This window comes from Crocodylus siamensis, chromosome 2 (assembly GCF_052110815.1).
Source record: "Crocodylus siamensis isolate JL-2025a chromosome 2, ASM5211081v1, whole genome shotgun sequence".
In the NCBI taxonomy this organism is placed as follows: Eukaryota; Metazoa; Chordata; order Crocodylia; family Crocodylidae; genus Crocodylus; species Crocodylus siamensis.
Window position 1 is genome coordinate 169035821 of NC_143396.1, and position 12723 is coordinate 169048543.

Sequence of the window (12723 nt, forward strand, 5' to 3'; positions counted from 1 at the left end):
AGGTGTGGAATGATGCAGGAGACTGCTGTGCTCCATACAGGATCCCAGGGGAAGGGATGGGTGTCCAGCATCCATGCCCATTCTCTTGTTGTCATTGGCTCCCTGTCCTGCCCACCTCCTTCCCCCTCTCCATGGGCCACGTGGCCTTAGTGGGTTTTGTTGTGTTTGGTGTTTGACAGTGGGAAGATCGTGTCCCCCAAATGGAAAACGTTCAAGGGCTTGAAGCTGCTGCAGCGTGACAAGATCCGCCTCAACAATGCCATCTGGCGGGCCTGGTATCTGCAGTGTGAGTAGGGGTGGGCAGGGGGGCTTCCTGTACAGAGTCTTGGGAGTCTTTCCAGAGCAGGTGGTGGTAGGATGAGACCCCACCAATGGACCTCCATCTCCATGGCAGCGTAATGGGTGGGAGGACTTCTGGCACCTAAAAGGAAGAACTGCCCTGCAAGATAGAGCAGGGCTGTCCAACCTTTTTGAATGTGGGGCTGGATCATAAACTTTTTATCACCCAGTAGGCCAGCAAGCCATATTTAAAGACCTCACAGGAAGCGGTATCACATCCCCCCCGCCCCCCGAAACGAAGGTAAAGTGTTTACTTTCTTTTCCTATTGCAGCACCTTGGGCTTCAAAAAACAGCTTGGAGGGCCAAATGGCGGCCCACGGACCATATGTTGGACAAGCCTGAGATAGACCTTGTATCCCATATATCTTTGTGATTGATAGACTTTCACCCATCAACTCTTCTACCAGCTCCTGCCCTGCTGCCAGGTCCCAGTTAGAAGGGCCAGGTTCAAATTTGAGGCTTTAACATCAAGCATAGTTAAAAAGTTTGGTTGTCAGTAAAAAATTTGCAGTAAAAAAAATGTCTTGGGTTGATAAAGCTGCTTGACTGCAGCAGTGGTTTTACACCATTCTGCCCCCCACAGCCTGATGCCTCTAACTGTACCCTGTACCATGCTTTCCCTCCGACTCGCTCTCCACCCCCAGTCCTGCTCCCCCTCTCCTAGCATGGACCCCCAAAGAAGCTTACCTGCAACCCAGCAGTAATACAGGATGGGAAGCAGCAGCAGCAGCTGCACGTGAATAGAAGGGGAGGGGTCTATAAAGTCCTGATAGACCTGATAGGCTTCCTGTGGGGTGCTACGCTTCTGCTCAGACATGAGGTGGTACTGCCGTGCTTTGTCCATTCTTCAGTCAAGCTCCAGCTGTCCAGCTTCTTTCAGAGAAGGATCTTCAATCAAGCAGCTGGAGCTGGACTGTTTTTATGAACAGCTCAAATTTATGTATGGACAGACATTTTTAGCCTGAATTTTTACAGACTGTCCACAAATATATGGAGATTTGGCAACCTTGCACCTCACCACCCCCCATCCTGCTGCCTCCCCCAACCCAGTAGGTGCAGGCCCTCCCTGTGTCTCACTCTACCCCCTGAAGCAGCTGGTTCCTCCAAACTGGGGCCAGATGTGAGCCAGTACCCCTTAGTGGGAACAGGTCATGAGTCCCATTCCTACCCCTGGAATCCTGTACTGGGACTGGCTTGAAGACAGTTCCCCAAAGGGGAAAGGCTCCATGTGCTCTGCTTGACCCCAGTGCCCAACAGGGGCGCTCCTGGAGGGACGCAGAAAAGACACGAGTGACAGCCTCACTTGTTTCTCACCTCTGCAGATGTGGAGAAGAGGAAGAACCCAGTGTGCAACTTTGTGACACCACTGGAGTACAGCGATGGGGACGACCACCGCAAGCCAGAGGTGAGTGCATGGGCAAGGGGTGCTGCACAGGGCCCTCACCGCAATCTTCAAGGGGCTTTCATGGGTCAGACACCGCTAGCAGAGGCTGTTTCTTGGTGCTGCCCTGTCCCTTCTCTTCCCTGACAGCCCTCCCCTCCTTGGGGGACCCTCATCCTGACTCTGTGCAGTCATCTCTCTTTTTCCCAGCCTCACAGGGGCCTTTTAAGGGCTGGAATGAACTTTCACTTCAAAGCTGTGGGGTTAGACAGGTTATTGGGTTTCCTGCTAACAGGTGTTGGGGTCCCCACCTCACACACACACAAAATAGGTCTTATCAGAGGGAAATGTTTTTAATAGAATAAAAAGAAATGCACCAAAACCCCAGGCCTGTTGTATGAACCAGTGTCCCAGTGCCTCACTGGACCAGTAGTTACTCTTCTTCCCACCCTTCCTGGACTAACTCTCTTTAGAGGCTCATTTTAACACCCCTAGAGACAGGCTGCAGGGATCCAGGCTGCAGAGATCCAGGCAGAGGACTCTGAGGGATATGGGTGAGGGAAGTTAGCACAGAGGAACCTCAGTGGGAAAGGAAGCAAAGCCAAGAGGGAAACCTCCATGGGCATGGGGGGTTGGACTGAGACCTCCTGGGGAGTGACAAGGACATAGGCTGTTGTTGTGGGGGCCTTGATCCTCTTTTGGGGAGACTCACCAATCCCTCAGAGGTTGCACCCATCGTAGGGTTTGCAGCGCTGGAAGATGGTGTCAGCCAGGTCAGAGATGAGGATGTCCAGCTCATGCAGGGGGTCAAGCTTTATGGGGCAGCCATCCTTAGCTTCATTGCCCAGTTCCTTCTGGAGGGTATCAACCATGCTTTGCTCAGAGATTCAGCTGGACTAAATCTCCCATGATGCAACACAGGCCAGGACTTACATGGTGCACACAAGATTTGCTCAGCAGCCTCTTAGAGAAGGAAGTCTCTCATGCAACATGGTGTTGGTGAAGCCAGAGGCTTAGGCCTAGTTAGGGAAGAGTTAATGCTTGCAAGGTCCTAGAAGGTTGAAAATAGTTGGATTGCTGTGGCAAGCAGTGCCTGGCCCTGCAGGGTGCAGGGCTTAGGGAGGTATTCCAGCTTGGAATGGAGCCAACAGACATACATTACATGGAGCTTGCATAAGGGTGAAATGGCTGAGAACCAGTTCCCCTGGGCCTAAGTGATGTGATACTAAGCAAGATAACTCGGGAACGCTGTGGAGAAGGTAGATTAATGGTGTATGGGAATGTTGAATGTGGGAGCACTTGAAAGCTATATGTCATGACAGCATTTTGATTGGCTCATACACGCATTATCAGAAAACAGATCAGTGAGCTCCCCTACAATTGGATTGTTCCAGGAGTAATATCTGTATAGGAGGGGCAATGCCAGGGAGATGCAGGGCAGCCCATCCTAATACCAAAAACTCAGGGCCATTTGGCCTTTAGAGAGACAAGACCATGGCTTGTCTTATGAGCAGGACTTCATTTGCAAGCCTACACACGGAATCAAAGTTCAGTACAATCTCCTGGCTGATTAGCGATTACCCTTCCTGAAGAGTGCTCTGGGTCCAGTGATGGTGGTGGCCTGAATCCACACCAACCTGCCTGTGCCTGCCTTGCTTATAAGTTACTTTAGGTACACACACTTAACCTCTGCATGCTACTTTTATTTACATTGCTTTGCTATATACAGTTAACATGTGAGCAGTAGCTGCGGATCCCGTTGTACCATCCTTATTTTGATTGGCTGCTTACTCTTTCTAATTGATAGCTGCTTCTTAAGCACACATTGAGCATTTCTGTCTGCCTGCTGTTAGCCTAAATTTCACATGGGCAGGTACAGCCACTTCAGTGACGAGTCATAACACTTCTATTCAATAACAGGAGGCTTTTATTGCTACACAATAGCAGTAAATGATAACTAAAGAAAGCAAGCACTTAAGCAGGTTTCACCAACCACCAGCTCTAGCGGTCTTGCAGACTCCACAGGCATCTGGCCAGAAGCATTGCCATCTTCTGTGGGTTTGGGAACTTCAGAGCAGGAGCCCCCAGTTGCTTAAGAAGTCTCCTTTTATACTACTGTTCTTCTGCTCACACCATGCCAGCACTCGGTTTCTGTTTTCCCATTGGTTTCTTCCCTCTGATCTTGCTGACTTTAGACCACTAAGGCCTTTGTTTCCATGCTGTTCACATTATTGTTCATGGACACTAGTTTCTAGTGTCCTTGTTTCAGCTGGTTTTGCTTAGTTTTGCAAATATGCAGACTCTACTATCTTGTTTTTTACATGGCCAAGGTTCCCATACACTACTACCGTCTGCCAAATACGGTCATCATTATTTTTATCCAGTTTCTACTTGTAGCCTAGCCTCCTGGGCATTTTCAGCTGCTATTGATTTTTGCTGCCATCATCTGCGATTGTGATTCTCCTGCGTCTGTCTCCCACATAACTGCCACACATATGCTCTTACAATGATAGAAATCCTATCTTACATAGGCAAGCTTAAGCACATGCTGGTATTCAGCTGCATGCTTAATGCCCTGCTGTTGCTTCTACACACACTAATCTTGCTGAAAACACTTCTGTGTCACAGTTTAGAGTTACTCTCTGTCTGCCACTGGCACCTGCTGCTGTGGGTATTCAGTCACTGCCTGCGTACCAGGTCTGCAGCCTGCAGTCCATTGGGAAGGCCCCCAAGGCATGTTGTGATAGCCTTTCCATCCATGTAGTTTGCCTGGCATGTTAGACTTCTCAGTGCCTGGATTTGCTGAGCAGCTCTTGCTTGCCATATCCTTGCCTCACAGGTTGTGATCATGGAGGGGAAATACTGGAAGCGGCACATCGAAGCTGTCGTTCGGGAGTATCACAAGTGGAGGGCCTACTTCCGCACGCAGGTAAGACCTTCCCTGACTCCTTTCCCACCCCACAGCATTACTCTGGTTCCCTCCAACTGTCCTGAGGGATGCTTTTTTCCCACCCAAAGCACTGGGGGCTACCACCTGTGTGTCCACAGCTCAGGTAGCAGCACAATAAGCTTCCTGATTTGCTACATCACCCTGATCCACTTCTGGGGTTGGTTAGGGCAGTGGGGACCTGAGATCTGTAGTCTGTCCAACTGTCAGACACGGTCTAGACTGGGGGGCAATTATTTGGTCTGGTGGGCAACTTAAGGAGTTTTGGTGGGCTATTGTGGGCCAGGGGGTGGAAGGGCAATTGATCCTATCCAGAACTGTCTGTCCTGCACCAATCACCATGCTGGACAGAGCAGGTAGGCAGGGTCTCCAAGGAGAACGGCCTGAGATCCCAGTCAGCAGGGTTTGCTCTGCCGAATACATGGGATGGGGCTGCAGGCAAGTGGGGAGTAGCGTCTGGGAGTGGGATTGTGGGGTGGTGACAGCTCTGGCCTGAGGCAGAGCTGTGATCCTCTCCCTGCATGTCTCTGTGAAGGGTGCAGGTTCTGCATGCAGGCACGAGTGAGGAGTGGATCACAGCTCTGCCCCTGGTCCTGGCCCCGCACTGCCACCGCCCTGCAATTCCTGTTCTGCCCACCTGTGCCACTCCCTGCCTGCCCGCAGCCCCATCCCATTTGCCCAGCCAAGTGCATCCTGCACAAACAGGTCCTAAGCCAGTCTCCATGGACACCCCATCTGCCCACTCTGTCCAGTGCCCCCAGAAGTGGGTGTGGGGAAAGGGGCCAGGCCAGTGGTGTTGCGTCAGGTGATGGCATCAGAGACACTGGCAGCAGCAACCAGGCAGAGTGAGCTGCCGCCACAGGGGCTGCTGGGAAGCCCCACCCCACCGCATGCCTGAGGCAGTGGGACCAGCTGCATGTGCCATGATTTGAGCTGCCTCTTGAACCTGGGTCAGATAGGGCTGAGGGATCCGCCACAGGCCAGATTAGAATCCCTTGGCAGCCTAAATCTTGCCCACTCCTGTTCTAGAGCAGCCCCCACAAAGGGGTGCAAAGTGCTTTGAAATCCCTGTGCCAGGGGAGGGGAAGGGGTTGCTGAGCAGCAGGCCTTTGGTGGCAAGACTCAACCTCTGCTGGTGTGTGGATCCAGAGTGACTCAGTGCCTGGCCTGGGGCTTTCCTTGAAACTCATCCATCTGTCTATCCATTGCTGGATGACTCATTTCTGCCAGCATCCTACCCGCCCACCCACCACCTCTGCAGCCCTCACGAGTTGCTAAAATGCCAAAGCTGGGGGTGGGATTCCCCCGTACCTATTGCCTAATTGTCCCTGTGTTCCTTCCCGTGACCCATGTGCCCTCAGTGATGCTTCAGTGTGATTGCAACCTGCTGGGGATGGGGAATGAATGGGCAGCCAGCTCATGACAGAGCAGCCAGCACACCCAGCTCCTGGCAAAGGACCCTTTTCATGTCCTAAAGTTTCTCTTTGTTTTATTTTTCAGGTCCAGAATAAGAAAGATAAGCCTGTGTCTTTACCCACTCAGGTACAGGTCTCATGCCCTACCTATAGCCAGCAGTGCCCCTGCCCCACTCCTACTGTGCCCCCTGCTGGGGGGGTTGGGACTGGCATAGCCCTGACCTCCCCAATGAGAGCTATTGCTCTTAATTGGCTCTGAGCTAATCCCCCTGTCAGTATGTACCCTTCCCTGAGCAGGGGACAGTTGATGCCTTCCAGAAGGAGCTGGGCATTGAGGCTGAGGATGACTTCCCCATGGAGCTGGACCCCTTGCATGATCTGGACATCCACATCTCTAACCTAGCTGATACCATCTTCTACACTCGCAACCCCTATGGTGGGCCCAACCCTCGTGGGCTGGGTGAGTCTTTCCACAGCCTCAGCACTGGCCTATCGGCATCCTTGGGGTTCCCCAGGGGTCTCAGCCCCATCCCCTCTGTCTGCGGGGGTTCCCCTCTTGGACTTGTATCTCCAGTCCCTGGTGGGGCTCCCTGGTGCTGAATCCCCCCCATATCCCTCAGGGAGCCCTCTGCCTGGATCCCTGCCCCCTTTCTGTGTGTTAGAGGGACGCCAGTGCCCCAACCAGTCCCTGGTGGGGTGGGTGTGAATGGCTAGAGGTGTGTCTGACCATCCCCCACTCCTTCGGCTTCTTCCCCGCAGCTCACCAAGGGAATGCAGACATGATTCAGCCCACGCTGACCCAGCTGCACCCCAACCTTGGGGAGGATTTCATGGACACCTTGGATCACATTCATGGTGAGTCATGCTGGCTGTCACGCTAGGGTAGTACTGGGATGAGACGGGCATTCTTGGCACACATACAGAAGGGCTGCATGCCAGAAACAGGGTGTACAGAGCCCTCAATGTGTCAGACCCCAGTGCCTGGCAGGGGTCAACTGTATGCCAGCTGGCTTGGCACCTGTCCCTCTACTATGCTGAGCTGCATCAGGACCAGCCAGCCCTGCCAACCTTGATCTCCCATGGACAGGCCACATCAAACTCTGCTACCCCATGGCTCTGATCCATCCAGCCTGTTGTCCCCTCCCTGCTGTGTCAGGTGAGGTCAAAGGGCCCAGCTCTTCTAGTCCTTGTTCTCTTGCAGACTGTAGCATCATGGGTACCTCCTCCCCAGAGACGTGTGTGCACCTGGCTCATGTTCTGTGGTGGGGGTCACAGCTGTCTGGCATATAACCAGCCCATGGTTAGCTCCACTTGTTACAGAGATGGATCCTCGAAGCTGGCCCCATATCAGACGCCCACCCTGCTGCCTGCCCCATATGTAGCTCTCCAGCCCCCTTACCCACTGGTGTTTGCATTGGAGCAGAGCTGCAAAAAGAACAGCTCAGCCTATCCCATGCACTGCATCTCGCCTGCATCTTGCCCCTAGGGTAGGCTGGGAGTTATGCCCTGCTTAGGAGGGGTAAATGCCACTCACTGCATGGAAAAGGGAATGAAAAGATCAGTGGTAGCTGTCCCCCAAGACAGCTGTCCTAGGATTGGGCCTTCCCATTTAAGAGGTTCTGGTGGGTGCCTGCCTGGCTCAGGGGAACAAAGAATGGGTTATAGGGCTATTCCCTTTGAAGAGCCGCTGGCTCTAATCCAGCTGCGGGGCAAGGGGTTTGACTGGTACAGTGTAGCAAGGTCTAGGACACAGGCCTTTTCTCTTGGGGTGCTGGCTCAGGTCGGGGGAATCTGGTGGCTCTGAGGGGCAGGGTATGGGGTTTAGGTCTTCATTCAGACATTGTGTGGTGGGCTTATTCAAGGGAAAAGGCAGGGAGATTGTGAAAGCCCCTAAGGCCAGAGCTGCCTTTGCAACATGGACACCCTGTGCAAGTGCTACCTTGCCAGGCTGCTGGTAGGCACTGGAAACACACCACAAAGCTGCTGTTTCTGAATGCTTGTCTTTCTCTTCCCCTGCTGGGACCCAGGCAGCTTGGCCAGCTCTCCCTCGGGGGCCACCTGTCCTAGCCTGCGGCTCAGCAGTGTTTCCTCTGTCGCCTCTACCTCCTCCTCCGACTCCCTGAAACTCTTCCTGTCTGTCGCTCCTGTCTCTGCTGCCAGGAAAGGTATAGAGTTGGCATCTGTGTGACCAACACCACGCCAGGGGCAGTGCCCAAGAAGCACCCATCCCTGCCATTGATCACACCAACATCCCAGCTGCCTTATGATGGGGCGCCTGTCCCAGCACGCACTGCTCCATTGCTGGCAGAGATGTTTTGGTGTACATCCGAGCAATGTATGCTGGGATATGTAACCTCTCCAAGTCATTTCCCAGATGCGGCTAGCTGCAGGTGGTATCTGGGTCACTATTTCATCATCATTAGGGGCTTGTCCCTGTGTTCAAGGATCTCCCCCAGTACTCCCCCTGCAACTCTGACTCAGCCAGCTTACCCTTTGACAGCCCCATAGACCCCAGCGGGCCTGTGTGCCCCAGGGTGCATCAGCTGCAGTTTTCTAATCCTGGCCCTCAGCCCCTTAAATTCTCCTCCAGCCCTGGTCTCTCCCTCCTAGCCCTGCTGAAGCCTCCCAGTCCTCTCCAGCCCCCTGCTCTTCCAACCTGGGCTCCCACTCAGCTTGGCTGAAGTTCTTACCTGTGGCCCCCTGCTGGCCCAGGCCAGCCCTAGGGTCCCTCTCCCCACCCCCCCTCAGCTCTGCCATGCCCCTCCATCCTGGTCTACAGCCCCTGGGTTGGCCTAGCCCTAGGCTGCTTCCACCTGATTCTCTGTGAAGTTGTGATTGGTGATATGATTTCTCTGCTCACGTTTACCTGGGCTTTTTGCATTCACTCTCTCTCTCTTTCATTCTTCCCCCTTCCCCCTCTCCTTCCTTTTTTCCAACACCATTAACTCTTTTTTCTTCCCTTTCACAGATTTCTTGGCTGCCTGTCGCCCCCAAGCTGCCCTCCAGGTAAGTAACAGACACCTGACTGCTCAGGCCCCTCCCTGCAGAGATCAGTCGCTACCTCCCTGTGTACTGTGCCTCTCCCCGCCTGCTAGAGAGGCTGGCTGGGCAGTGCAGGCTCTGCCCTCTCCCTTGATGTCACAGCATGTACTGTGGGGAGGACAGGGCTGGGCAATGCAGGCTCCACCCCCTTCCTGACATCTCAGTGATGTCTATCATGTGCATCCCTAGCTGGTGGAGGCCCTGGAGCTGACTTTCGCTTCTCTCTTCCTCTCCCAGGCCTCCACGCCACTGCCAGATGTTTCCCCCCTGGTATCCATCTCGAGCACCTGTGACACAGACGTGACCCCTAGCACCACCAGTCCCAAGGAGATGCACCTGGCTGAGGACTCTGTCACCTTTCCCCTGGAGCTGGAGCCTCCTCTTCCCATCAATGGGCAGCAGATCTTCCTGCCTCTCTTCCCCACCTCCCCAGTGCGGGTCAGCCCACCTCCACCTGCTCCCCCTGCCCTGCACCTACAGACCCACCCTACCCTTGTCTTCTCTGTCATCACCCACGCGACTGCTGAGAAAGCTGCTTCCAACCCTGGTGGGGAAGCCCTGGGGGGCACCTTTGCTGTGCCCATGTCTGGCCCTGTGCCGAAGGAAGGGCGACGTCGGCAGCTGCAGCGCATTGCCCCTGCACCTACCTCCTGCTGCCCTCCAGCACCCTCCAGCTCCTTTCTCACCCAACTGCTCAGAAAAGGTAAGCATTCTCTATCCTGCCCAGGCTGCCTGGAATTGGGGAGGGGGGTGGCAGGGATGGGGGGAAGCAGGGCCTGGGCGCTGAATGTCAGGGCAAAGGAAGCAGGAGGAAGTAAGGGGCATCGCTGTACCAGGAGAGGCAGGAAGGAAAAGGTATGTAGCGGGGAGGGTTCTTGGGGTACAGAAAGATGGGCCGGCCTGTGTGTTGCTGGCTGGGGAGGATAATAGGAGGCAGGCATGGATTGGGGGGATATGGGCTTGTTTGGGGGTTGATGGGCTCACTGGCTGTGGAGTGGTGCACAGGGGCTGCTGCTGTTGGGGGTGGGGTGGGCATGGCAGGTCTAGGGTGCAGTGAGAGGAACAGTAGGGGGCCGGGGGATACACAGGGCAGCTCCCACCCCTCAGTCTTGCCCAGGCCCAGCACCCAAGGCTGGTCAGTTGCTGTACCCATTGGTTTCTGCAGCGGAGAGCTGTGGCCCATGTCTTCTGGGCAGGGTTACACTGGTGTCTAACTGGTTATGCCTCTTGCCCAGGCCCCACATCCCAGCCGCTGGTTCCAGCCAGGAATTCTCCCCAGGTAAGAACCCTTGTATATGTCCCCCTGCCCCACCTGTGGTGGGGCAGGCAGAGAGGCTGGGGGAGGGGAGGACTGGGCTCCTCCCTCACCCTGATGTCATAGTGCCCCTGCTAGGGAGGGCAGGGCTGGGCAGTGCAAGCTCCACCGCCTCCCTAGTGTCACGGCAGGCCCCTGGAAGGGAGGTATATAAGCCCAATCACCATGGAATTTCCCAGGCTGCCTGCTTGGTTGGGGTGCCCTCTTCTGCCCTCCCTGTGCTTCTAATTGGGGGCAGATTTCTATCCTCTCCTGCTGACTCCCTCCATGTCTCTCCCCTCCAGATCTCCGGCATCCCGGAGGGCCCTGCAGGCATTCTGCTGACGGAGAAATCCTCCCACCCTCACTCCAGCACTGCCCCCTCTGGCACTGGTATGATGGATGGGTGCCAATCTGCAGGCCCCTCCTTGTTTGGGATCATGATAGGGTAGGGTAGTGGTGGGGAGAGCTGTTGACATGAGGGTGGCATGAGGGAAGGGATTTGGGCTTGGGGTACCAGAAGGGGAGGGGGCTCCTGGGGAGGTGAGGGGGATGCTGGCTTTAGCCGGGGACTGGCGTGTCTCCTGAACAGCTGGAGGGAAGGGAATGAGGGGCATCTGGAGACAGGTAGCTTGGGGAGAGGGTCCTAGCCTATAAGCAGGAAGCTACCCTCCCCAGAGTGCCAACTGTTGCTCAGACCACAGCCCTTGCTTATGTAGGGCCCAGCCTGCCCTTATTGTGCCCCAACAGGGCTGGGTCTAGGGGAGCTGGATGCAGTTCCTGGCCCCTCTGCCCCTTCCAAACGGACACTGTCAGCACTGGGGAAGTGGGGCCAGCTGTGCCTGGCAGGGCTCACCTGAGGTGTTTCCCTCACTGGCCTGCTCGCCTGGAGAGGCTGGGCTAAGAGGCTCACCTGCTGTGCCCCTCCACTCTGGAGCCTGGCCATTGGGAGTGACACAAAAGTCTTTTTGCTCCCAACACTTTCCCTTTGCAAATTGCCAGATCCAAAGGCTGAGGATGGAGCCGAGCGCAGAAGGTCCTGCTCCCCCCGCCAGACCTGCAGTCTCCCCGGCACCAAGGTATGTAGGCCCTCACCTCTGCCCCACTGAGGCAGGTGCTTTCCTCTTCCAGTCAGTGTTGACCCAACTGCAGGACTAGGGGCGCTGTTGTGCAAGGAGGGTCAAGGTGGGGCTCTGGAGTGACACTGAGGGGTGTGCTGGGCTGCAGGGGGCTCTGTTGAGACTCACATTAGCTCCTGGTTCTCCCTGCACTTGGGGGAAGCCCTGGTGCCCAAGGAAGGGGCTGAGACCTTGCATTCTGACTGGTCTTCACAGGGCGGCCAAAGACCCACCCTGACATCGTCCGACCACACCCGGCGCATGAACATCAGCTCCAGTTTTGATGCCCTTGCCAGCCTGGTGCTGCAAGGCTCTGCCCAGCCCAGCTTCAAGGTACCTGCCCTGCCCTAGCATGTGCTCTCATGTGATGTCCAACTGACCCTATCCATCTGCTTCTACACCCTGTCCTTGCTTCACCCTGGCCTGTCCTCTCTGTCCTGTCTGCCTGTCCCCATGGTCTGTGCAGGTCTCACACTCTGTGCTCCCCCAGCTCAGCAAGGCCATGCTGTTGCAGAGGAGTGCGGCCTACGTGGGGCGGCTGCAGCAGGAGCGTCAGCAGGTCCAGGAGACAGCCCAGCGCCTGCGGGGCGAGATTGAGGAGCTGAGCGCTGCCATTGGGTGAGTACAGGCAGGGGGCAGGGCCTATGTGGCAAGCTGGAGGAGCTGAGTGCTGCCATTGGGTGAGTGCAGATTGGGGGTGGGGAAGCACCTCTGTGGGCTTTGCCCTCCTCATGGCTCTGCCCTAGAGAGTACCAGCGGCAGCTGCCCCCCAGTGGGGCCCCAGTGGTGGCACCCCCAAGCTCAGACCGCGCTGTGGAGCTCTACAATGACTATGTGCGCCGGCGTACCCTGCAGGATTGGCGCTTCTGGCTCGTATCCACCACCCGGTTTGAGCCCAGGGCAGAGGCACAGGCCTTGAGCTCTGGGCCAAGATGGGTAGACTGGGTAGGAGTGAATGCTCTGCAGGTGGAAGAGCCAGTGGTGATGCCTTTCAAGGCCAAACTGATGGGTTTGGGGGAGGAGACAAAGATAGGCACTGGGGCGGGATGGAGGGGGCAATGGGGCAGAGACTGCCCCTCAGTGGGGGCAGGAGCTCCATGCGGCAGTGGGAGTACAGGGGGCAGAGCCAGCTGCTAGGACGTCCCCCTAGGGCCTTGGGGGCAGGCAGAAGGTGTATCTCCTTAAC

At 55.6% G+C, this 12723-nt stretch overlaps 1 protein-coding gene across 1 annotated transcript in view; it reads left to right on the forward strand.

Moving 5' to 3' along the window:
• The window catches only part of LOC149871222 (MLX-interacting protein-like), a 28542-nt gene that overhangs the window by 14647 nt on the left and 1172 nt on the right, over positions 1 to 12723 (forward strand). The window contains exons 2-16 of the mRNA XM_090032178.1: positions 180 to 286; positions 1663 to 1745; positions 4561 to 4650; positions 6169 to 6210; positions 6360 to 6543; positions 6843 to 6938; positions 8111 to 8248; positions 9052 to 9089; positions 9363 to 9828; positions 10361 to 10404; positions 10725 to 10812; positions 11422 to 11498; positions 11754 to 11870; positions 12028 to 12155; positions 12284 to 12410. Of these exons, the coding sequence (XP_089888304.1) occupies positions 180 to 286; positions 1663 to 1745; positions 4561 to 4650; positions 6169 to 6210; positions 6360 to 6543; positions 6843 to 6938; positions 8111 to 8248; positions 9052 to 9089; positions 9363 to 9828; positions 10361 to 10404; positions 10725 to 10812; positions 11422 to 11498; positions 11754 to 11870; positions 12028 to 12155; positions 12284 to 12410 (1825 nt within the window). The remainder of the gene's footprint in view (positions 1 to 179; positions 287 to 1662; positions 1746 to 4560; positions 4651 to 6168; positions 6211 to 6359; positions 6544 to 6842; positions 6939 to 8110; positions 8249 to 9051; positions 9090 to 9362; positions 9829 to 10360; positions 10405 to 10724; positions 10813 to 11421; positions 11499 to 11753; positions 11871 to 12027; positions 12156 to 12283; positions 12411 to 12723) is intronic.